Below are 26,918 nucleotides of genomic sequence, written 5' to 3'. Positions count from 1 at the left end.
CAGAATGATGCTTGCAGGTACTCTGATAACTTTGGACACTAATGTTTATGTTCCCATGCTCTCCAGCATGCTGCTGGGATTCAGAGAATTCCAGTTCTGGCGCAGTCAGAGGTTCAAAGGCATGTCCAAGCCAAACATCCCATAACATTTGTTCAGTGCTGCAGCAGGGAGACTTCCTGTGTCCCCATTATATGCCTCACAGTTCATGAATGCCATGCTTCTCAACATTGTGTTACTCGGCAAGAAGCAATAAACTAAATACTAAAAGGGTCCACATATTCAGTCAGGGTAATAAAAGGGATAACATTTCTCCATACCCTCTCAAGGTGAAGTGAGAATTTTAATCCATTGTGTTGATTGCATGAAAACATGAGATGATCTGGATTAATTTCTGCAGAGTGCAAGATTTTGTGCATGAAGTGCCAGATCCGTACCTTTGGGCACTATATATAACACACATTAACAGGAAAATATATCAGTGTGTCATGGCTTTCCCCGAAGATCTGTGGGATTTAGTGATCAATATCTTTTCTAAATCTAAAGCAGGCATTCAGAAATCTTTTGAAAGCAGCCCTACAGTTTATTGGGAATTTTATAAAACTGCCATGTAGCTAACCACTGAAAGGTGGTTATATAGCCTGTGCCAAAAGAGCTCTAATTACTTAAAGAGAGCATTTTGGTGCCATAATGCTCCCTGCATATTTTATTTACTTAGCTATTTACATTTCTGTACTGCTCAAAACTTGCGTATCTGGGCGGTTTACAATTAAAATAATTTAAAACATCGAATCACTTAACAATTATAATTATTTAAAACATTAAAAAATTTAAAACATTTAAAACCCAGTATTTTTTTAAAAAAACAAAAAACAAATAGTTTTTTAGAACCATAGATCTAATTAAAAAGCCAGGGTGAATAAATGCATCTTCAGTGCCTTTTTTAAAGTTGCCAGAGATGGGGAGGCTCTTATTTCAACAGGGGGCACATTCCAAAGTCCAGGGGCTGCAACGGAGAAGGCGTGTTGGCGGCACCTGCAGACGAACCTCTCCAGAACCTCACCTCTCCTTAACAGGTGGTGGGGCTCATGGTGAAGAAGATGTTCTCTTAAATACCCAGGACCTAAGCTGTTTAGGGCTTTATAGGTAATAACCAGCACCTTGTATTTTGCCTGGAAACGTATCGGCAGCCAGTGTAGTTCTTTCAACACAGGAGTAATATGGTCTCTCCTAGATGACCCAGAGACCAACCTGGCTGCCTCATTCTGAAACAACTGCAGTTTCCGGACTACATACAAAGGCAGCCCCACATAGAGCGCATTACAGTAATCCAGCTTAGAGGTTACCAGCATATATACTACTGTTTTGAGGTTGTTCATCTCAAGAAACGGACTCAGCTGGCTTATCAGCCGAAGCTGATAAAAAGCACCTCTGGCCACTGCCTCAACCTGGGATACCAGGGAGAGATTAGGATCCAGAAGCACACCCAGGCTATGTACCTGTTCCTTCGGGGTGGGGGGGCATGACACCATCCGGAGCAGGCAGATCAAAATCATCTCCCAAGTTCTGACCCCACAAAATAAGTACCTCCGTCTTATCTGTATTCAGCCTCAGTTTGTTATCCCTCATCCAGCCCATCACTGCCTCCAGGCAGGCATTTAGGGATGTTATACCTTCTCCCAATGATGTTGACATGGAGAATAGATTTGGGTGTCATCAGCATACTGATAACATCCTGCACCAAATCTCCTGATGATCTCTCCCAGTGGTTTCATGTAGATGTTAAACAACATCAAAGACAATATGGAGCCCTGAGGGACACCATACAAAAGTTCAGATTTTGAAGAACAAGAGTCTCCAAGAGACACCATCTGGAATCTGCCCAAGAGGTAGGAACGGAACCACTGCAAAGCAGTGCCTCCCACCCCCAGTCCCCTCAGACGTTCCAGAAGGATACTATGGTCAATAGTATTGAAAGCCACTGAGAGATCTAAAAGGACCAACAGAGTCACACTCCCTCTGTCAATTCCCAATGGAAGAACATCCACCAGGCTGACCAAGGCAGTCTCCACCCCATAGCCCACCCGAAAGCCAGTTTGAAATTGGTCTAGATGATCAGTTTCCTCCAAGGCCGCCTGGAGCTGGGAGGCCACCACCTTCTCAATCACCTTGCCCAGCCATGGAAGATTGGACACAGGTCTGTAATTGCTTAACTCTGAGGGATCCAAGGCAGGCTTCTTTAGAAGTGGTCTAATGATTGCCTCCTTAAGATAAGGGGACATCCTGCCCTCCCCCAGAGAAGCATTTATGATCTCTACCAGGCCTTCTTTTATTTATTTTTTATTTATTTATATTTTATTTATTTGTTTATTTATTTATTCATTTCATTTCATTTCATTTATAACCCACTCTTCCTCCAAGGAGCCCAGAGCGGTGTATTACATACTTGAGTTTCTCTTTCACAACAACCCTGTGAAGTAGGTTAGGCTGAGAGAGAAGTGACTGGCCCACTCAGCTAGTTTTATGGCTGAATGGAGATTTGAACTCGGGTCTCCCTGGTCCTAGTCCAGCACTCTAACCACTACACCATGCTGGCTCTTTATTATTCCAATAGCTTCCTTGCCAGATGGTATAAGCCATGCCGGGCAAAGATCAAGAAGGCAGGTGGTAGGCCGCACCATTCCAAGCAACTTGTCCACATCCTCAGGGGTCATGAACTGAAACTGATCCAGGGTCATCACATAAGGGGAGCTGCTGGACACCTTGGCATCAGACTCTGTAACAATTGTGCAGTTTGAATCTAAGTCAGCCTGAATACGAGAGATTTTTTCCACAAAAAAACTTATTTAAAAAGGTCACAGCGAGTAATTGTTGGTTCCAAGTACTGATTCAAGGGGGAAGGGGTGCATATTAGCCCCTTCACAACCCTGAACAACTCCACCAGATGTGAACTTGTGGATGTGAATGGGAAGAAAAGAATCGCTTCTTTTCCACACGTATCACCTGAGTATAGATCTTCAAATGTTCTCTATGTAATAATCTGTCAGATTTGAGTTGAGTCTTCCTCCACTTGTGCTCTAGTCATATACTTTGCTGTTTCAGCCCCCGTAGTTCTTCTGTATACCAAGGGGCCAATTTCGATGCGGGTTGGAGAGGATGCTTAGGAGTGATCATATCCACTGTCCTGGAGAGTCTATTATTCCAATTCTCTTCCAGAGTGTCATAAGAACATAAGAACAGCCCTGCTGGATCAGGCCCAAGGCCCATCTAGTCCAGCATCCTGTTTCGCACAGTGGCTCACCAGATGCTGCTGGAAGCCACAGGCAGGAGTTGAGGGCATGCCCTCTCTCCTGCCATTACTCCCCTGCAACTGGTACTCAGAGGTATCCTGCCTTTGAGGCTGGAGGTGGCCCACAGCCCTCCAACTGGTAGCCATTGACAGACCTCTCCTCCATGAAGTTATCCAAACCCCTCTTAAAGCCATCCAGGTTGTTGGCTGTCACCACATCCTGTGGCAGAGAGTTCTACAAGTGGATCACACGTTGTATGAAACAGTACTTCTGTCTGTTGGTCCTAGACCTCCTGGCAATCAATTTCATGGAATGACCCCTGGTTCTAGTGTTGTGTGAGAGGGTCACCTCCAGAGGGTCCCCACCAGAGCCAACACTAAATCCCTCCAAGGCTTCCTGGAATCCTATAGGATCCAGTAACCTTCTCGGGCGGACCATCCTAATGAGCCTTCTGCCCATGCGGAAGTGGGACATGGTCATAAGTCTAACCTTAACCAGATGGTGGTCCGTCCATAATAATGGGGAAATCACCACCCACAGAACACCACCCTATTTAGAGTAAAAGACCAGATCAAGCGTGTGACCAGCAATATGCGTTGGTCCCGAGACCACTTAGGAAAGGCCCATAGTTGTCATAGGCCTCATGTATGAACTCCCGAGCTGCCCCGGTCAAATTGGTCCCAAAGTGGGCATTGAAGTCCCCAAGTACCACAAGCCTGGGAGACTCCAACGCCAAACCCAAGACCATCTGTCAGTTCAGTCAGGGACTCTGTTGGGAAGCGGGGCAATCGGTATACCAACAGAAGTCCCAGTCTATCCCTGGTCCCCAAACATAGGTACACACATTCAATATGGTCAGACACTTTGACAGGGATCCTGGCAAGGGAGATATTGTTCTTATAGACCACAGCCACTCCATCTCCCTGCCCATGTCCCCTCCCCTGCTCCTCAACAGAATACCCTGGAGGGAGAAGCTGGGACCAGACCAGGCCACCTGCCTCCCCCAACCAAGTCTCTGTAATACACACCAGATTGGCCCCTTCATCCAGAATCAGATCATGGATGATTTCAGGTTCATTCTGGGCTGACCTGGCATTGCAAAGGAGCAAGACGAGGCTCTGTGGGTGGTTGGCATTGCTTTCCAAGGTCAAAAAGCTGGCAGGACAGCCAGAAGGGGAAACAGCAATTGAGTTTCTGATCTCCCTTCCCCTACAATGGCCTGCTGACCTGTCAGCGTTACTTCTTCTATTCCCCACCACCAATGGCATAGCTGCCCCATAATCAGTGGATACATCCCCTGTCTCCACATCTCCAGTCAGACACATTAAAAAACGCAACTAACTCAGGATTTTAGACAGAAGCCGAATTAAAATACCCACCCACTTTCACACACCATGAGGGCTCCTGAGCCAAAAAGCCTGGCCTTTACCCTTGTTATCCCCCCAAGGGGCGACCTCCTTTGGTGTCGCCCCTTCAATATGGCTTGCATAAATCAATTTCATGCAGCATTTGAAAGGTAACAAACAATACCGCAGTGGCTTTGCAAGGTTTAAATGATGAAATCTCAGCAATGAGACAGGCTGTCCTGCAAAGCTGCCTAGCTTTGGACATGATCTCGGCAGCTCAAGGAGGAGTTTGCACGTTAATTGGAAGAGAATGCAGTATTATACATCCCAGACAACTCAGGAAATGTGTCCAAAGCCATTAAAGGAAAACATGATACAGTATACATCACACAGCCAAAGATTGGAATCTCCTTTCTTGGTTCTATTCAGTGTTTGGTTCATGGGGAAAGACCTTAATAACTTGGTTATTGTGTGGTCTTATCATTTTCGTCTGTATCTATTGCCTGTTCCTCACCATACGTTGTTGTATCCAATGCCTCTGTAGGAAGGGCGCTGAGGTGACTGAGCAAATAACAAGGCCTAACTATATAGCTATGCTTGACCTAAGCCCAGAGGAAAGCCCCTATGTCACCTTGTGCTTGCCAGAGACTGAAAACGAGGAAACTTGTAGAGATGAGTTGGAAGAGGAGATCAGTGGGCATGCAGGTGTGATGAAAATATTGACCTGATAAGTTCAAAAGGGGAGGATAGTATGAAATTGCTTTGCTTGCTTGACCAAACTGAAGCCATTTTGTTAGCTTGATGCTAGAATTATGAGCAGATACGCTTTGCAAGAAGAAAAAGACAACCAGCTTAGTTGGCAAGCAGAAAATAGCCAAGACTGAGGTTTGGCTAGAAATAGATTACAGGAAAAGGTCTATTTGAGATTTGAATAATGCTTTAGCAGACAACGACGGCGGCTAATACTCTGCACGATCCTGCCTACAGCAATCTGATCATGCAGGATGAACATGGTTTTGTTGTGACATCCTTGTTTTAAGGAATGCATACAAATTGTCCAGCTATCTGATTGAAATGTTTAAATAACTTGAAACAATTATGCAATTTCCTCTTTTGACAAGATAAGACCATGTTCTAAACTTCGAAAGGGGTCTTTGAATCTGGTCAGGTTTGTAACCTGCACTGGCTCTCATTTTCAGCTGAATCTGTCTTTATCAATAAAGCAATACTATATAGTCAATTTCTCTCTGGGTGTCTGAAAAACAGCATAGGAAGTACCCCCGCTTACTCGGACCACTAGGATGAGAGGATCAGAGCAGCAGACAGGATGTATACACATCTTAGTACGGATGTGCACGGAACCACGGAGCTGCAGTCCGACACCAGTGGGGATAGCTCTTTAAGGGTCGGGGAGGGTGCACTTACCCCTCCTGCCGCTCCCCCCCGCCACCGGCACTCTGTTAAGTTCCCAAAATCCATGGAGTGGCAGCGTACCTCTCTGTTGCCCCTTCCCCTCTTGTTGGCCGGAAATAAGCAAGTACCATGGGCGCGGGTGCTCGCTGCTGCACCCGCGCGCCCGCTGCACACATTGCATGTCAGGCACACACATCGTGTGTGACGTGCGTATGTGACGTGTGATGTACACAGCAAGTGTGCGCGTGATAGCGGGCGCACATGCACATGTTACTTGCTTATTACCGGCCAACAATAGGGGAAGAAGCAGCAGGGAACTATGCTGCCACCCCATGGATTTTGGAAACTTAATGGAGTGCTGGTGGGGGGAAGGCAGTGGGAGGGGTGAGTGCACCCTCCCCCGCTCTTAAAGAGCCACCCCCACTGGCCTTGGACCAGAGGAACCACAGGTTCTTTGAACTGGTTTGGAGGCCCATAAAGGGCCTCCGGACCAGTTCCGTGCACATCTCTAAATCTTAGCTCAAAGTCCAACCCCCCAAAACAGAAACCGGCACTTCTGAACAATATGAACACAATTCATCAAAACAGCTTTACTCACAACATCTTACCATCTCTCCAAATGCTAGGGAGGGGTAGCCCACTTTACAGGTGATATTATGTCCGGATTCACAGCTATCCTTTTGTATTTTCTGGACATAAAATGATAAAATTAGCATTTTATGTTGATGCTGATGTGTAACTAAAATAAGAACAATTCTGTATTATAGCCCTCCACCCCAAGAGAACTGGTATAGCCATATTTGCATACAACATCCTTCCTCTCAGGAGTCCATAGTGGTATATGGTATAGGAGACCTGGGTAAAAATCCTCATTCAGTCATGAAATTCATTGGGTGACCTACAGCTAGGCGCTGTCTTTAAGACGAATCTACCTCATGGGATTTTTATTAGGATAAAATGGGGGTGGGGAAAAGATATCTGATTCCAGGGAGGCTGTCGAAGTACTGAGCTGGTGCCTGGAGATGGTGGAGGTCTGGATGTGGGCCAGTAAACAGAAGTGTAATCTTGACTGTTCTTCACCAAGAAGGATGCCAGTTGGGGATTAGGGTTCCAACCAATGTTGGGATAGAGTAGCATTCCTTCTGGAAAAACTCACTCAAAAGTGTAGGAATATATGTCTGACCTGGATGCTCAGATGTCAGCCATGGTGAGGGGTGCCTTTGGTTAGCTCTACCTATTCCCCGGGAGAGCAGACTTGACCATGGTGACATATGTTTTGGTCACCTCAAGATTGTCATATGTTCTATGTGGATCTGTCTTCAGTGTTCAGGAACTTCCTTTAATGCACGACAGCCAGACTAATAAATGGGTCTGGTGGTTTGGACCATATAGCACTAGTATTACTCCAGTTGCAACTAATTTATTTCTGGGCTCAATTCAAGGGACTGAAGCATCTTTTAAAGTGGTGATTCTCTTATATTTAGGAGGGGGAGAGAAACTTATATAGCAGGAGGGGGAGAAACTGTCGCATCCAAGCCCAGCACAGCATCCCTCCAGCATCCACCTCCCTTTATATGAACCTTCCTGCTCCTTGTGATAATCTGGGGAGGCCCTCGTGTGTGTCCTGCCTCTTTTAGAAAGCAGGGGAGGTTAGTCAGCATTTGGGAGAGGGCCTTCTTGCTCGCAGCTTCCAGGCTGTGGAACTCCCTGCCCTGGGACGATCTGTCCTGCCCCTTTGGCTTGTTGTTTTTGTGTCACTTAAATACTCATTTATTTTAAGCAGCTTTTGATTTTCAGGGATGGCTTTGGAATCACCTCTCTGTGTTACAGTTAAAAAAAAAAAAAAATCCTAGCTGACATTCCATGCAGTGGAACGTCAGGGTTATGGACCTGCCAGAACTCCTGTGCATGAACTGCAGTGCAACAGGGCAGCCGCAGAATGCCCTAAAAGAGCTTCTGGGCAGTTGCACAGTACTACTAATAACAGAGGTCTTGACAGATAGATTAAAGGGAAGAAAATCAGTCAGTTATTTGGGTTGTGATTATGTTTATATCAGCACAGGGGAGCAACTTGGCTTTTCTGCTTCAGACACCAATATGTCTTGGGCTATCTATGTTGGATTGTTTCCAAAGGAAACTATCAATTAACATCCACCTAGGATGCAGAAAAACCACCAACTCCATGTCAATCCCAAGTTCCCAAATCCTGCTTATTACACATATATACCCATCTGAGCCTGAATCTGAGCCAATGAACTTATTCTACTATTCTGCAAACCCAACATGGTGATAATTTATAAGAAGATGTACCTCAATCCCAACAAAAATAATATTTGGAGAATACTGAACGAGGACTCTTGTATTATAAGCACTGTCTTTTTTGTTCTTAACAAACAGATGCACAGCGAATTTGTCGGTGCTTGACTTGACGGTGAAAGGAAAGGAGCTGCAGATGTAAAATAAAAGCAATTGATTTTAGGTAATAATTTTAAAAACGATTCTGATTCATTATCTCTTTAAGCATAGCTTCTGCCAAAACAAATTATCCTGTTGAACGGTATAGAAAGGAAGATGACTGGGGAATTTGTTGACTGAATGACGTGGGGGGGAGGGGCAGGAAATACAAGGGGAAGCCACTTGTGGAGGAAATGTGTAGAGAAAATTGTATATAATTTCTGAAGCAGATGGTATAATAAAGGTTTTGATAGGTTCTTTACATTTGTCATGATCATTTTAGTAAGATACACTATTATTTATTTTTACATTTTGTATTATAGTCAACTGAATATTTTTTTAAACAAATGCTTCAGACACAATTTTAGGTGGGCATATAAAAATATAGTTTCAGTTGTGTTACCTGTTTCCTGCTATACTTGTGCTGGCAGTTAGCTGTAGATCGGCAATGCATTTCTCCTTGTTTCCACAATCTTTTGTGAAAGGGATCTGCAAGGCAATTTTTGTTTTTAATCACCAAGAGAAGGGCAATCCCAAACCTCGACTTTCTTTGGCTCTTGGATTGAGTTGTACAAGGAGCTGTTCACTGCCCAGCTTTTTGGTTGCCATATTATTGTAATGCATTCTCCATGCAACTTTACAGACTTGTACTAAGAAAAAGGACCATGTATTTCAGGAACCTCACCTTCTTACACTTTTCTGTACAGTCCGTAAAACTCCTGGTGTGCGGAATCAGTTTAAAAGTCCTTACCAAGTGTGCTTGCCTGTTTCAGTGTAATGTTAGCATAGCAGCGATGCTAGGTGGGCTTACGTTATGAGCCAACATCTGTGGTAAGTGCATTTAAATATCTTTGGACTCATGTGAAAAGTTGCACTGGTAATATGTTTATGCATGACTTGTACCCTATAGAAATCTATCCCCATGTTATGAAGAATGGATTCTAGACTGTACAGATTGCAGCTAGAAGGGGCCATCATGTAAAAAGAGTCCCTCCATGAAGTCTTAGCTGCATGCACAGAGTCTTTTTACATGGCACAGAAATCAAAAATAGGATCCTTTCCACCTATATTCTGAAGTTGTACCATCTAGAATTCTACAACTCCATTCTGCCTAACTTGGGGCCTGATTTATACAGGACAAATATCAAGGAGCTGGCTATGCCTCCCCATCTAGAATGTAGCACTTGAAGAAGCACAGTCCTGAATTCTCCCTCTTCATTCTGTACAATGTGTAGAGTGGATCTCAGTCCCACAGACTTTGGTCCAGTCTGTTCTACTCAGTCTGAGCTGAGTTCAACCCAATGGAATGAACACAAAATCACTGGTGAAAGCAAGGCTTTGGCCTGTCTCCCCTTGGCACATGATAGCTGTTGTACTGAACTGTGGGATTCTATGTGGGGTTCTGTGTTTAGGGGGTTGAATTTCATCCGAAATACTTAATAGTTGAAGAAAGAATCACACTTCCCATATTCTCTTGACTTACATATTCATATATAGCATTGGGGAGAGCATTATCAAGAATGGGGCCACTCTCTGGATCTGAAAAGTTGAACTCCAACAAAACCTTTACATAATCACGAAAGTCAGGCTTGTCCTAGAAGCAAAGCAAAGCAAATCAAATCATGTCATTGCAAACATTTCCATTCTAATAGGGAAGATGCTAAAAATGAAACATCTAAAAAAAAAATCAATTGCCAGTCTGTTAACACGTGTGGTCTAAACATTGTATGGTTCGCATAGAAGGAAACAAGCCAAACAGCATAATATTCTCTGTGGGAAACTCTGTTCCTATTCACAACCTTAGGGCCCAACAACACCACATATTGATGTCATTTACACATTTCTCTTAGAACTTCCAAGTGATTTTGCTGACCTGAAGTTGCAGGCTATATGCCAGAGCCCAGTATTTGCTAAATACAGGCCGACCCTCCTGGATTTTCATTCATGCTTCCCATAGCAGGCCCCAAACCACAAACCATGTTTAAAAAAAAAAAAAAATCTGAGAGAATTTAAGAAGTGGTTTGGGGCCTGGTACATGGTATGCCAGCTATGATGGAAATGAAAGGAAGTTCTCAGGCTCACACAGTATATTCCAATATCCATAATGAACACTCCTGGCTCACAGCAATAGGATAATAGAATTGTATTGCTGAGATCCAATGAGGCCCATGGATGTGTGATGCCAGTCACTGTATAGTTTTATTTGTGAAGCCCATTACAATATAAACAAGTTTAAGCAGTCCAGAGATAGATTTAACAACTCAAAATAGAATCCTCTGTCTACACAATTTTAAGACACAAAAAGAGCTTGTGGCTTTCTTGTTGCTAATGCAAGCAATGCAACCATGTATAACAAACTTATTCATATCTGCCAAGAGCCAGCCAATCGTAAAGTAATCAGATTGTTCATTTAAACATGTTTGAAAAGAAGAAAGGAACCATCCCCTAGGTGAATTATATAGAGGGCAGTATAAAATACAGGGCTTGTTCTCACGACCCACACCATCATAGTTAAAGGGTTAGCTATTATTACGGAATTGGACATGTTCCTGCAAAGCGCGACAAAAGAATCTGTGCTTTACTGGCAATCATAGTTCCGCCGCCTTAAACTACAATCAGCAGCATTGTAGTTAACACTTTAACTACAGTAGTGTCGGTCATGAGAACAAGCCCACTGTGCTTTTTTTTTTTAATTAGTTCAAAAAATCAACCTCAGTTTGATTAGCTCCACATGCTTAACTGGCATTTGAAGGAATCTTCCCATGAGAGATTCTGTAGGCATAGTTTGGAACTAGAACAGAGTCAAAAAGTCTAACAGGAATGATCAGATCTGATTTTGCAATACCAAGATAAACTCTGTTTGCTATGTATTTAAGAGATTTCTTGCACTCACAGCAAAAACTACATAATGTATATTTCAATAGGAAACCTCCTAAGGTGTCAAAACCTCTTCCTTTCTGACTCCACCCCCTACCCTACAGGATCCCCACTGTAGGACAAACATTTGGGACAAACGTCTCAACACAACATGAAAGATTTCTAGATAAAATACAATACAGCCCTAATGGAATGCTGCTCTAAAGTAGTGGTTTTCAAAATACAGGTTGTGACCCAAAACTGGTTGTGGGATATTAGGCATTGGGTTCCTTGCGACTTAAAAGTTTTATGATCAATCATGTTAGGTAAGTGAAACTCAAGCTGATAATTTTCATATGGAATTTATGTATGTATATATGTTTTTAAGAGAGTGACTTCTGCTTCATGAACCCCATCACCTATTAAGATCATCAGGGGAGATCTGGCTGTAGTTGCCACTGGCTCGCTTGGTGGTGACCCCAAATGGGCCATCTCTAGGGTTGCCCCGAGGCTCTGGAACACACTCCCAAATGATATCAGAATCTCCCCATCTCTGGCTGTTTTTAAACGACTTTTGAAAACACACCTGTTTCATCAGGCTTTTAGTTTATTATGTTTTAAATTTTTAAAGTTTTATTTATGGTAAATTTTAATCTGTTTTAGATTATTCTTAGGTTTTAATTGCTGTTTGTTTAAACCGGAAACCACTCTGAGATTTTATATAAGGCGGTATATACATGTGCTTAAATAAATAAGTAAATAAATAAGTAAATAAATCTCATGTGTCAGTGAAATTTTAAGTAGTTTAAATATTATATGTTACCCTACTCTGATCTCATTAAAACTCTTATGAGACTAAATTATTATTTTGGGTGACTGCCTTCAATTGGATCACAAATAGTTTGAAAACCACTGTTCTAAAGAGTCCTCTAGTGCCAGTAGTCCCATAACTAACTGCAAAGGATAAATCCCAAACTCAGCATAGTTGGAATACCATGCACAGTTCTGCTCACTGCAGCTCAGAATATAGAACAAGAAAAGGTGCAGAAGAGACCAACCAAAATGATCAGGGAGCTAGAGTGCTTTCATACTAGAAAAGGCTAAAGCATTTGGGGCTTTTTAGTAGGGTTGTGCAAGTTGGTAAAGTCAGGTTAGGATGTAAAAAATCCCAGACCCCACCACTAGGAGTCAGCAGAATGTGGGGCAATTGCCCCTGGTAGTGCAGTTGGCTCCTTAATTGCCAACCCAGAACTGGTGTGGGGATGATTGGGTGCCTGAAGAGATTCTTGGGAGTGTTCGGGGGCACACGGGGAGTGATGCAGGGCAGTCTGGGAAAACTCACAGGAGTGGGAGGAAGCATGGGATGGTTGGGTACAGCAGTTCTGCTCAAAGCTTCTTCCATAGGGGTTGGGATTTCCAACATCCTAGCCTGTCTTGCACAAGCTTGCACAACCGTACCTTTTCGTTAGAGAAAAGGAACTAAGGGGAGATGTGATAGAGGTTTATAACCTTTACAGATGGTGTGGAGAGAGTGGATCCATAATTATAGATGATAAAATGGAAGCCAGTTTCACTGTGCCAGTTTCAAATGCGGATGAATAGTTTGATGATATTCAAAACAAAACACCAGTTTGATGATATTCAAACAAAACTGGAATACAGTGAACTGGGAGAATATTGTCCACATTCAGATCAGTGTACATACACTGTAGCAGACCAGTTGTTTGAATATCACTTCTGAATGCAGGGACTCTTTACAAGCCAGACTGATACAAATGTATTAAAAGATATTTAAGAATAGCAATGGATTAATATATATATATATATATATATAGCCACTTTATATGATTTACTTGCCAACATGTAGAAGCTATGCTTAATACATTCTGACCCTTTGACTGTAATATTTTTTTGTATCTTCCTTTCTTGGGTTTCTGTGAAAAGACTTCGAGATAACTTTCGTTGTGCATCAAGTGTAAGCCAATACTGGATACCTAGGAAGTAAGCAAGAAAATTATTTCATTTCAAAGGTTTTTATTTTTAAAGCTTTTTATGGAGATTTTTTTCTTTAGCCCTGTCATCTTTGATAGTGTTCTGAGCCACTTCAGATACTCTAAAGTAGGGCTGTGATGTGGTCCATCTTCAGGTAGGTAAAACGGGCCCTTTTATTTTTTAGAAACACAGCAAGGAGGCATTTTCTGAAGGTTAAGTTATGCTGTCACTTCTTGTTTCATCCATGAATCTAGGTCTGGTAAGGAGCACCCAATTGGCTCTCAATGATTAAATTGACATGTTTGGATAGAAGGCATTGTGGCAGAAATAATACAAGAGAAATCTTCACTTAGTAAATTAGGTGGGGATTAACACACAATAGGGTTTTATTTAGGTACTAAGGGTACAAGATAAACAGAAGAAGAACACATAGGAAAACACATAGGAAGGGGCACCCCTTCCATGAGGCAAGGTGAAGAGGTCACCTCAAGCAGTAGATTACTAGGTCACCAGTGGGGCAGCAAGATGCTTCTGTTACCCCCTGCCACCTCTCCTGGCTCCTGTTGCCACAGCGTGGAAAAGAAATCAAAGTTGGGGGCATTTGGCACCCTGCTTCAGGTGCAAAGATATCAGGCTGTCACTAATTGAATAAGCAACAAATTTACTATCTGTTCTTTTAACTGTAACTCAGATTCTCTTCCCTGCAGTGCGGATGATAAAGATGGACAACAATTCAACAGGCCCCAGGGCTCATCCAAAACACTACTGGCACCCCAGAAAGGCTTTTCTCTTCTGAGTTAGCTGCCAGAATCACCTCAGAAAGCAACCATTTCCCTTCCAACCACCTCAGTGTTCTGTTTAGATGAGGGAAATCTTGATTGATTCTTGATTGACAGCTCCTGGGGCCACTCTCCTTAGCCTATTAGATCATTTTTGGTAAAAGTGTGGACAGAAGAACTTATACTTCCTCTTCCATCCTTTCTAGGTCATATGTGAAGGGAAGAGATGCAATTTTCTGACAGAAGGAAAGAATATGCATCTGATCCTGAAAGAGATGGAGATGCATATGCTGGATTCAGGCAAGTGACATCTACGTAGAGGATCTTTTGTAGATTTCTATGGAACTGATCAAAAGCAAGTGTTTTAAAAAATTGGTAATGTGGACAATGCACATCACCAGTTTCAGTAACTTAGATATTGTTTACTTACTTGTTTCATTAATTGTATCCGACTTTGATTTTAATCCAACTTTGAAACAAATTGTTGCATTGATGGAAACTGTTTGTTTTTGTGTTTCATTAGTTATCTTCTGGATATTAATTGAGCTGGGCATGAATGCCATGGAAGCATTCACTTCAGCAACATCGCGAGACCTATGTACACAAACATACACACACACTTTCATGATTTTTAAAAAAACAACATAATGGCCTGGATCCAAAGAACACATTTTTTTTTTTTTTGCACACCCAGGATCACTTTGGAGATGTGTTTCTCAAAAAGCAGCCTCCTTACATCCTACACAAAATGGTAAAATGAAACATGAGAGAGATTCATTTGTAATATGGCATGCAAGGCTGCTGTTCAAAGGGAACAAGTAATATGGTCCCAGTAGGTATGTCTAAACCCTCCTACATGTTTAAGTAGTGTTTGAGATCCTGACAAGTATAAATTTTGCCACCTGCTTTCTCTTACACCATTAAGTTGTGATATTCCTACTAGTTCATCCATCCAGATGAACTTCGCACTGGTGCAGCAATGCTGAGTTCCTGATGAACAATACACTGTTGCACAAATAGGGGAAGGGGCAATTTCTGACAATCTCCTCTTCCCTCTGAAACCCACTGTGCATCACAAAATATGTCCCTGAGGGTCATTTGAATAATAGTTGGGGAGACCATGTTCATTGTGATTGTGGTGTGTGTGTGGGCGGGGGGAGGGTTAAATCTTTCATCCACCCATGCTCAGCACTGATCTGGATTTGGGCCCTTACAGCTGCTATTCTCCCTGCACCCAAAGTTTAAAAAAAAACAAAAACAGAAAGGAATGACAGTTCTGTGTTTGATGTCAAATCTACTTTGACCTCAATATTTTTTTAAAATAAACGTCTTGGAAAGGAAAGCAGGTTCCTCTTCCATGAGGAAAAAAAGGATCATTTTCCAACACCCCCCTTTCCTTTAAAATTTCCTGCTCACTGTGACTTTATTATATTTTATTTATATTTCTTATTTCTATATATATATAGGTGAAAGACCATGCCATTTTGTGTAGCCAGGTATGTGAAGGTGGATTCTGGGGGTAGACTGAGCAGTGAATTTGTCTAAAATGCTGTAACTGTGCACTAACTTTCCTCATAATAAAACAATAAATTCTGAAATAAAAAGAAAGAGCAAGGTGTTTTATAGCTGCTTCTCTCATAAACACAAAGCAATCTTATGTATGTTCAACTAAGCTTTATTCAGAAACAACTCCATCTTTTCTACTCCTCTCCCTCCCTTTCCTCTCCGACTCCACCCCACCCCACAACAACACACTGTCTTTAAGATTCTCAATGTTGAGTCCCCAGATGTTATTGGACTTCAACTCTCATAATCCCCATCCCCTTTGGTTGGGAATCCCTGGTCTGCAGGATGCCCCATGGGACAAACTTCTAATTAACAAAACATGAAAGACTGCTAGATAGAATACAACACAAGGTTTATTCTAAGGTTTGTTTCCTACCTCATAACTGTTGGGTGGAGCAAGGGCATTCCAAAGTTGGAGTGAGCCCTGTGAATGACCCCTGCCCTCCCACCTTTTTCTTTGGAGAGGCAGATGGGAGAGAGTGAAGAGAAAGCTGTTGCTCAGCTGGTGGGCCCCCTCTCCATCAGGACTGCAGGGACATTTGTCCTCTCCTTGTTTAATTATAGCTGTGCCCCTAGGTGTGGCCCACCTGAATCTGTGAGATTTCTTTCATTCCAGAACTTTCTAACAGAAAGAAATGAAGAAAGATGGAAGAGAAAATGAAGATTAATAGGAGAAAAAGGGAAAGGCAGGGAGAGTGAAAAATGAAGGAAGGGAGGGGAAATGATAGGCAAAGACAGAGAAGAAGCAATAAAAACAGTGGCAGCTGGTGAGGGCAGTGCTGGGGTGGCAGCAAGAGGTACCTTTAAAAGGTGATTACCAGTGGTACTGCCAGCACCTGCAAGCTGCTGCAACCAGCCCGACCTGGCATCTCACGCAGCTGCTGCAGCAATTCCAGAATTCACCTGTGCTCTGTGCATGTGTGGAGGCCATTTGCATGGTCAGCAGCACAGTGTTGCTGACCACACAAATGGCCTCCACATATGCACAGAGCACAGGTGAGTGCCAGAGCCATGGCAGCCACCATGCAGGATGTTGCTGCTCATGGTGGCTTGCAGGAGAGGAGAGCTGGTCTTGTGGTAGAAAGCATAACTTGTCCCCTTAGCTAAGCAGGGTCTGCCCTGATTGCACATGAATGGGAGACTAGAAGTGTGAGCACTGCAAGATATTCCCCTCAGGGGATGGAGCCACTCTGGGAAGAGCAGAAGGTTTCAAGTTCCCTCCCTGGCTTCTCCAAGATACGGCTGAGATGGATTCCTGCCTGCAATTCCTGCCAGAGCCCCTGGTGGTGCAGTGGAGAGCCCCTGGTGGTGCAGTGGTAAAACTGTCGCCCTGTAACCAGAAGGTTACAAGTTCGATCCTGACCAGGGGCTCAAGGTTGACTCAGCCTTCCATCCTTCCGAGGTCGGTAAAATGAGTACCCAGAATGTTGGGGGCAATATGCTAAATCATTGTAAACCGCTTAGAGAGCTTCGGCTATAAAGCGGTATATAAAATGTAAGTGCTAAGTGCTAACCTTGGTGAAGCTGCGGTCAGTCTGTGAAGACAATACTGAGCTAGATAGACCAATGGTCTGACTCAGTATATGGCAGCTTCCTATGTTCCAGGTGTTGGTGGTACCGGTGGGAATCACCTTTTAAAGGAACATCTCGCCACCCTCACCTGCTGCCACCAAATAAAAATGGAGCTGCCTTGCTAAGAATGGGAGAGAATAAACTTGGGTTCCCAGAGGTTGATGGACTACAACTTGCATCATCCAATCCCTTCAGCTGCTATGGCTGGGGAGAATGGGAGTTGTAGTCCAACATCCGGGGACTCAAGTTTGAGAACTTATAGAGTAAGAGGATGCACTTTTAAATGAAGATAATGTTTTATTTCCCTTTTTCTCTTCATCCTCTCTTACTTTTTAAGAAACAGCCTGCTTCAACTCCTCTATTCAACTCCATAGGCTCAACTGCGCAAACACCTACTTTCCACTGCACTTTTTTTTTTTTTGCACTGCATCCAGTGCATGCTAGATTAAAAGATGAGAAATACCATACTGGGTTGCAACAATGGTTGATCAAGGCCAATATAATGATTTGATATAATGATTCATTCCATAGAATGAATGAATGAATGAATGAATGGATGGATGATTTGACAACGGGCAGTAATTAACAGGATTCACCTGCAGGTATGTACAACAGAATATCTGGAGAGATTTGTTCATACTCCCTTCCTTCCCATACAGGTAAAGTGTGCCGATGAGTCAATTTCGATTCCTGGCACCCACAGAGCCCTGTGGTTGTCTTTGGTAGAATACAGGAGGGGTTTGCCATTGCCTCCTCCTGTGCAGTATGAGATGATGCCTTTCAGCATCTTCCTATATCGCTGCTGCCCGATATAGTGTTTCCCATAGTCTGGGAAACAAACTAGTGGGGATTTGAACCAGCAACCTCTGGCTTGCTAGTCAAGTCATTTCCCCACTGGTTACTTTAAGTCAGGCTTATATTTCCGTCTCTCTTATATTAGCTAACAATCTCAACTTGATCAACCTCTAGAGAGAAACTTCAACATACATACCAGAAGAGGGCTGCCCCTCCAAGGCCTCCAATGGTGACATCTACCAATCCATCCCCATTTAGATCCATTTCACCATGTATAGACTGGCCAAAATATTTCATCTTTTCTCCATCTCCACCTGATGCAATGCGCTATGAAAAGCACAATACCTTTACTACAATCAACAGGGAATCGTGTTTAAGAAAATTAAACATGGATTTGCTGATGCTTTAGGGGAAAACATGCAATTTAATACTTGTACTTTAATTCTGAGATGGGACATGTATCTGAAAAGGACCACTAAACAAATCCTTTATAGCAAACTAGGCATTAATGGGTAGCCGGGGATAATTCATCTCATTAATTTTGATTCCACACTCTTGGAGTACTAAATTGTATGAATATGTGAAGCTGCCTTATATTAAATTAGACCAGTGGTCCATATAGGCCTGTATTATCTCCTCTGAATAGCAACAACTCTTCAAGATTTCAGACAGTGATCTTTTCCCAGCCCTATCTAAAGATGCTAGAGACTGAACCTGGAATCTTCTGCATGAAAAGCATATGTTCTACTAGTAAGCTACCCCCAAATCATATCTTATTTTTAAAATAAAACACCAATAATTCCGGTGGGGGCGAGGTGGGTGGAAATAAACCCTGAAAATACTGCTTCAGTAATTTTGAGGGCCTCAAATATTCATCTAAAATAATCTCATATAATGTATAATGTAAAATATATACATTATATAAAAATATATCACAGTGGATATCTCAAATTTGGTGACTGTTGACATCTGCATGTGAATGCAGCTAGTTCCAGACTGACCTTAAACAAATGTTGGATCTTTACTTGTATAGAAGTTAACCTAAAAACTCACCCAAGGGGACTTTACAGTTAATTCTATGATTTTTTCCACAAAATTGAATCCACCCTTTTTTCCAGCTGCCCCACGCCCACCAGTCAAGCATTCCAATTCTTTTATCTGGATGATCATTCATATTAATCCATACCTGTGCATACGCTTTCCTTATACTTTTTCCATTGCCATGGTAAACATACACAGCTCCTCGGTGATCATCTTCTAAAGGAGCGCCTATGACTACATCATTAAACCCATCAAGGTTGAGGTCCTTCACTGGAGCAATTGATGTTCCAAAACGAGCCCCACATGGTTCATTTTTGTAGTGAATCCGGCAGTCGTGCTTCTGTTGTGAACAGCACGTTTGCTTTAGAGGCTCAAGTGTCATCTGATATTCAAATGTTTTCTGTGGAAGAAGAAATGTCAAACAAATGAATTTCAAAGACATGCAGCACAAGCTGAAAATCCCACAGAAGCTTCTCCTGGTTGATGCTAAACTATTGTTTGGGTTCCAAGCCAGTTCACCACCAAGTGCTCTTTCATTATTACCTTGTTCAAAGAATACACATACACTTTGCCTTGTTCTTCTTTTTCAGTCCCCATGTACATAGGTGCTCCCACCAGAAGAATATCAGTAATCGTATCTTGATTTACATCAACGGTTGTGATAACACTCCCAAAATATGATCCGATCTGTAATTGGACAAAATAGTATCTCATCAAACATTTGTAACTCTTATGTATTTTAGAATTCAACTTGGTGGTAGTTTAATTCTAACACCCATGCCTTAAAAATGAGTCTTCTACTGCTTTTGAAGCTCTCAGCAGAGTTCCCTCCAAGAGGGATTCCCAGATGTTGTTGACTACAACTCCCATAACCTCCAAGCAAAAGCCATTGCAGCTGGGGATTCTGGGACTTGTAGTCAACAACATCTGGAATTCCTGCTAGAGAGAACACTGCACAAAATCCTCCTTGCCACCATCCTCCCTATTTTGCCAGCATAAGAGTTGGGAAAAGGGAAGGGACTGGTAGGGAAGAGTGAGATGGTGGCGGGGGGGGGGAATGACTCCCTCAGCTTAGTCTTTCCAAACTTTCTTGCAGAACTCCCCCCCCAAACCTTGAACTTTCTCTTAAAAGCCTCAGAGAGAGCAAAGAAAAAACAAAGTTATTGTCAGGCAAGCCAGGGTGAGGTTGGAGAGCCTTGCCTAAATCTATGGCACAGATTGCCAGAGGATACAATGAAAGCAATGTTAAGCATAAGCTATGAGTCAAGGCAACTTAAAGCACAAGCAACATGTTTTAAATAGCTAGCAATATTAATCAAGAAGATGAGTGATGATAACTAGCCATGCAATCTCCATGGCATTACACCTCTGATTTATAGCAGACTGCTATCTCCCTTGTGCTCTGCTTTTTTCTTCCTCTCTCACAACACTAGAACCAGGGGTCATCACATGAAACCGAAGGCTGGGAAATTCAGCATCAACAAAAGGAAGTACTTTTTCACACAGCATGTAATTAACATAGGGAATTTTTTGCCACAGGATGTGATGATGGAAACTAGATTGGATGACTCTAAAGGGGGCTTAGATAAAATCATGGAGGACAGGTCTATCAATGGCTACTGGTTGGTTAGCTATAGGCCACCTCCAGTCTAAGAGTCAGGATGCCTTTGAGTACCAGTTTCAGGGGAATAACAGCAGGAGAGAGGGCAAGCCCTCACTCTCTGCCTGTGGGCTTCTCAGAGGCATCTGATGGGCCACTTTGTGTAACAGAATGCTGGACTAGATAGGCTGTGGGCCTGACCCAGCAGTGCTATTCTTATGAGGCAATCATGGTCACAAAACAAGGATGTCCATTGGAATGGACATAGATCTGTTTTGTTATAAAGTCTTGCTGGACTTTATGGCCGCAAGATTTCATGACAAAATTCATATGGTGCCAATTCATATGGTGCCCTGTAGACTCCTTGGACTTCCAGACTGCTGACCTGGTCAGAATCTCATGGATTCATAATTGTATGAATCTACATTTTGAGGAGGGCTTTACATGTGACTTTTACCATATGCATGATTGTGGCTGCTCTTTTTGGAGCAGTCATGACTATACAAATGGCAAGAGCTGTGCATATGACTATTACATGGATATGCCAGTTTATACAACATGCAAATTTTGCTGGCCTTCTGCATTTCTGTGAGTGATCACATGGGAACTGTCAAACATATGAACTAGGCCCATTTTCATTTTAAAACCATCTGACAACCTGATACAACATATTCACCATGAAATGGAGCACCTGTTTGGACATAGCGTGAAACTTCAGGTAGAGACAAGCCTGGGGTTACTCTGTGAACCTGGAAACCATCCTACAGACATTCATCCATCCATGATTTCACAACCTCTGGTTTCTGGACGGAAAGACCCCTGGTCCACAGAGACTGCATCCCATCAAGCTCCGCACTGCGCATGTCTCCAGATCACAGGCAAGGCATCAGGATGTCAATAAAGTGGTAACCATTGGCCAAGATCTTTGAGGGGGCATGTCTTGTGCAATCGTGCCTTTACAGCATCGATCACCCACCCACAGCAAGGAAAAGGCATTTTAACCCTTTCCTCACACCACTTGCACTACTGCCCTTGCAAGAGCCCTGCAGCCATACAGTATCACACAAGCACATGTACTGGTACCAGGGGATGGAGAGGGGCACTAGTTTCCCATTACTCTGACTGGGAAGGGATATGAGGGCAGGCAAAGGATCCTGGGTTTGGTCCACTGTGACAACAGAAGCTCTTGGACTTGTAGACCTGGGCCAAGTAGTCCATGAAGCCCCAACACAGTCCTGCCCCTGTTAGGTTGCCTGCCGGGGATTAGCCCTCTCATGACAGGGCCAGTCCAATGAGAAGAACCAGAAGCACCATGTGCTTCAGGTCTCCACTGGACTGCACTCTCATGAGGAAGGCCATCCAACTATAGGGAGCCCACTGATTTGGGGATCCCAGTATCGGTGGTTAAAAATATAACCTGTACTCAGGTAACCACAAAAATAGAACCTGTACTCAGTATCTCCCCCCCCCCCTCAACCCTTTCCGACTTCCAAGCACTCTGATCCACTACATGTGTTTGAGCAGTTTTGGGTGGGCAGAGTTGGGAAAGAACGAAGATAGATCCTACATCCATAGCCAAACGAGCCAGGCAGGGACCTACATCGTGGTGTATATAAACCAGCCAACACGGGGCATCTCGGGGCCACAACATAAAACCTAGGTTACAGTGGTGGCAGAATTTGGATGAAACAGTAGCCCTTTGAAACTTGAGGTTTCAGCAGTGAAACTCAGGAGAAACCAAAGGTTCATATTCAGGTTTGGAGTCAAAAAATGACCTGCGGTTGGGTGCTTAAACCATACTTACATGCATTTGGACAACCACAAACTCAAACCTCTGGCATCAGTAGTGGCTGATGAGGGCAGCACCAGGAAGATGGTGAGAGGCACCTCTAGGGATTAATAAGCAGGTGCTTAACAGCATTACCAGCACTTGTAAGCTGCCATGCTCTGCCCACAATCCCATGCAAGGCGGCAGCACTCCGCCTGGCATCCAGCAGGACAGCGGCTTGGCTCTAGCCTCTCTGTGTGTGAGGAGCATCTGTGCACGCACAGAGACCAGGGTCATGCTGCCACCCCTCTGGATGCTGGGCAGAACGCCCCCCCCCATGCTGCCTCCCCATGGGATTGTGGGTGGAGTGTGGGTGGAATGTGGCAGCTTGTAGGTGCTGACTAAATGTTTCTAAGCACCTGTTTATTAATCCTTAAAGGTGCCTTTCACAGCCGCCGCCCCGCCCCGCCACTGCCCTCATCAACCGCTACCGTCTGGCACACTTGCCTCTGGTTTGGCATTACATCCGAAGGTGGCCATAAACTCTGGCCCATGTGAATTGCACAGGTCATATATACAGAAAGAGTGCATCTGATACCCTTGCGGTAAACATTGTGCATTAAGCTCCATTGTCTTTAAGTGGCTTTAGTCACACATTAATATGTTTCGAACTGCAGCAAGAATTCATGCCCTTTGGTCTTCATCGGATGTTAATTGACCTTAACAGCAGGTAGGAGACAAATTTATGGATAATATTACAACAGTGTTTGAATAGCAGCATACACACTTACTTGTTCTCCTCCTAATCGCTGAAGTATTTCTATACTTGCACCTCTCATTCTATATATGATAACTTGACCAGTGTGATTATATCGAGGTTGGCCAGCAATATATAGCACATCTCCAGGTACTGAGGCTGAATTTACTGTATAACCTAAAATAAAATAGTTGGAGATACATACAGCTTTCATTCACGTAACATTTTTATAATAACTCATGTTTTTTAAACAAATGCAAGCACATATAACTTTCCCCAGGATCAAGGTGGGCCATTCTTACTAAAGCAATTAAAGCAAAGCAGGCAAGTACATCTGCTATATTTTTTCATCACATTTGCATTTTAATACATAGGGTTTAGCTTATTATTTACCCTCACAACATCTCTGTGAAATCATTTAGGATGAAATATCGCACCCACTTATTCTGCCAAGTGCTAAGAAAGATTTTATCATGTCTGATGTGAAATGTGATAAAATCATCAGACTGTATGGGTTCTTTGTGATTTAATTTAAGCAAGATCATTTTGTGAGCTTCCTGGATGAATATCTAGATTTCCCACATCCAAAGTCAAGACTCTGGCTTAGAGGTAGGCAAGCTTGTTGGCCCTCTAATTGTTGTTGAACGACAAGTCCCATCTTTTTCAGCCATAGTAAGCTATGGCTGGGCATGATGGGAGTTGTAGTTCAACAACAGCTGGAGGCCCAAGTTAGCCCACCCCTGTCCTAGCTACTATGCCACACTGTATCTCCCAATAATAATACTTAGTATTTTCCCAAGCACTCAAAGTGCTTCACATACAAAATCACATAGGCTCTAATGGGCTTCACATACAATATCTCAGTAATCCTATCAATAAGCTGTAGGCCACCAGAGGCTGCTGACTAGTAGCATAGATTCTTGCTGATCCAGCACAGACTGCATTCTGATATGAATAGAGAGGAAAGAAGTCACAAGGCAGAGCTCCAAAAGCTTTCTGAGAGCCTAGAAAGTGACTGACCACAGAGCTTTATGTTCTTTGACCATATGATCCACAGCATTCTCCAAACTGTATTTGGGACAGTAAGCTGAAGCATCAAATGTTTCTCTGCTGCTTTTAAACGTGTACAAAGAGCAGCCATGGGGCAACCTGATTGAACAGGATCACCACACTGGATAAGGGTTTTTAAAACCTTTCTCTGCCACACCAGTTCCCAAATGAAACTCTGCACCAGATACTGCTATTTGCTCCACTAAGGAAAAGAAATACATGCATGTTACTTTCTCCGCCCTGCCCTGTCCTGGACCTCATCCAGATCTTGGGTTCCTGCAGCTATTTGCATGAGCTTGAAGCAAGCAGATATGCATTCATGTATCGTTGTCATGTCCAGTTTTGCCCCAAGAATTAAGATTCCAAAAATTAGTCCTTCTTTCCAAAGAATGTAACCATGGGCAATTTAGTTGTTTGTCATATGCTTTCCTATCTTTAAACTTTCGGTTGAAAATAAATACACTGGAAACTGCAAAGTAATTAGATGGCAGAGGGCAATGGGAGAAGCAATTGCCATATTCTACGTATTCACTCCTGCATATTGCCTGCAATATGCTTCAGTTGTGAACTGCCATGAGATTTTATAGTGTGGTAGCTTAAAAATGGAATAAATAAATAAATGGCGAAATAATAGATGGGATAACAGGGTAAACATGTGTATGGTAAGCATATTTTTGCTGGTGCAGTGTGTTAGATACAGAAGAAAGAGTTGTGATATGCAAGGACACGACAGTGGAGTAGAATCAGGAATATTAACAGTTTAATGAGATAGATACTGTATTATTTACAGAGAGGCAAATGTGGTCTGCTTTTCACTGCTCTTGCTGCTGGTTGTTTGTTAGCCCTGCGTCTCTTCCAGGACTGGAATAAAAGTAACTAAAGCACCATTCAAAAGCTGTCCTGGATCGATGAATGAGTTAACCAAAAACACCACATGGTGTGGGGCTACAAGAAGGGACTAAGTTGTGGGGCAGGCAGCTGATCTAAAGGAAGGAATTTTGGGCTGGAATATTCCACTCACCTAAATAAGCTGCAAGAGGCTCATTTTTTTCTGAAGATTCATCATAAAATGTGTCATTTCTTGGGATTAAAAAGTTACCATCTTTTAGCATGACAACGGTTCCATTCCAGTCATATGCTCCAGGTGCTCCCAGCATGATCCAGTCCTTAAATATTGGGAGAAAATATTTCTACATGAATCACACAAATAGCCTTTGATCACTATACAGGTATAAGACACTATAGCCAAGGGTGTGGCTTGGTAATTTGGAGCCTGGCCCCGGTGGTCTTACGGGGATGGGGGTGGGGGTGAGCTTATGGAGTGGCAGGCTTACAGGGGGTGGGCTTGCAAAATAAGCATCCTTATTTTTCAAGGGGGGCACACAAACATACACACACTAGCCCCATGGTTTCATACAACATTCTTGAGCTCACAAAACCCACCGAAATAGATGGGAAGCATGGGAGAGCTTCCCATTGGCGAAGACAGGCAGGAACAGGAAGGAAGGCACAGACTGAGGCAGCAGCGCATTGAGCACTCATCCAGCCTCCTCCAGACCACTCATCCACAGAGCTTCATCCAGCCCAGCCCACCACTGAACAGCTGAAAGATCCACACACCTTCTTGATCATTCACTGCAAACCGACAGGTTTGAGCTAGGGTGCATTTTAAAAGAAAAGCGGGGTGGGGGGAGGAGATATGGAACTCCTAAAGAATCCACAACATTGGTGATCATTCACTACAAACCCACAGGTCTGGAATGGAGTGAATTTGTAAAAAGAAAAGCGGGGGGAGGAAGAGGTAGGGAGGGGGAGAGAGAGAGAGAAAGAGAACACAAGCCCCAAATGGATTCACACAACTTTTTGACCATTCACAAACCAACTGGGACACAACACGTGTCCCAAGACCCATAGTTCAAATATACACCTGGATCACAAACCAGCTCAGACAAATTGTGTATTTGTAAGGGGGGAAATTAAAACCACAACACATGCCCCTTGCTTCACAGTTCTCATGCAGACCTTCTGGTTCTGGATCACAAAACAAAACAACCTGAGCATAGTGCATTTATTTAAAAATATATTGTTCTTTGTTTATTCAGATGTTGATAGTTAGCTTCACTTTCAGTAGGTGTGCAGTGCTTTGTGGACAGAGAGAACTCATTCTGGCAGCTTTACTGCGGCAAGGGAAAAAATCCAATAAAAACACAGGATTGATTCCACATGGGGGTGGAATGATGGTCAAAGGCAGAGCTTAAGTTCCAGAAATATTCTGCCATGAAACAAGTCACTGATAGGACAATTTAGAAGTTTAAAAAATTTCAAAAATTTATTAAAAACCAAGTCATTGACCAATCCTCTTCAAATTCAATATACAGAGTCCTCCCACCTTGTCCTACATCTGTGCTGAATTTCAAAGTCCTATGAAGTTCTGAGGTTGTTGATCTCAAGAAACAGATGAAACTAGTGTATCAGTCGAAGCTGATAAAAAGCACCCTTGGCCACTACCTCACCAGGGGCACCAGAGAGAGATTCAGACCCAGAAGCACCCCCAGACTGCATGCCTGTTCCTTCTGGGGAAAAGCGACCCCTCCAGAAAAGGCAGATCAAAATCAACTCCTGAGTTCTGAGCCTGCACAATA

At 43.1% G+C, this 26,918-nt stretch overlaps 1 protein-coding gene across 2 annotated transcripts in view; it reads right to left on the bottom strand.

The window, feature by feature from the left end:
• Nucleotides 1–26,918, bottom strand: part of ITGA1 (integrin subunit alpha 1) — a 134,014-nt gene that overhangs the window by 30,552 nt on the left and 76,544 nt on the right. For both annotated transcript variants that reach the window (XM_053297216.1, XM_053297217.1), the window contains exons 11-21: nt 25,298–25,442; nt 23,261–23,403; nt 19,645–19,788; nt 19,247–19,501; nt 18,257–18,387; nt 14,558–14,721; nt 13,214–13,350; nt 9,984–10,094; nt 8,904–8,989; nt 8,357–8,492; nt 6,655–6,735 (exon numbers count right to left, since the gene is read on the bottom strand). In XM_053297216.1, the coding sequence (XP_053153191.1) occupies nt 6,655–6,735; nt 8,357–8,492; nt 8,904–8,989; nt 9,984–10,094; nt 13,214–13,350; nt 14,558–14,721; nt 18,257–18,387; nt 19,247–19,501; nt 19,645–19,788; nt 23,261–23,403; nt 25,298–25,442 (1,533 nt within the window). The remainder of the gene's footprint in view (nt 1–6,654; nt 6,736–8,356; nt 8,493–8,903; nt 8,990–9,983; nt 10,095–13,213; nt 13,351–14,557; nt 14,722–18,256; nt 18,388–19,246; nt 19,502–19,644; nt 19,789–23,260; nt 23,404–25,297; nt 25,443–26,918) is intronic.

The sequence above is a fragment of the Hemicordylus capensis genome, chromosome 2 (assembly GCF_027244095.1).
Source record: "Hemicordylus capensis ecotype Gifberg chromosome 2, rHemCap1.1.pri, whole genome shotgun sequence".
NCBI classification, from domain to species: domain Eukaryota; kingdom Metazoa; phylum Chordata; class Lepidosauria; order Squamata; family Cordylidae; genus Hemicordylus; species Hemicordylus capensis.
Note: the sequence above shows the minus strand (reverse complement) of the source record. Positions and strands in the feature narration are given on the sequence as shown.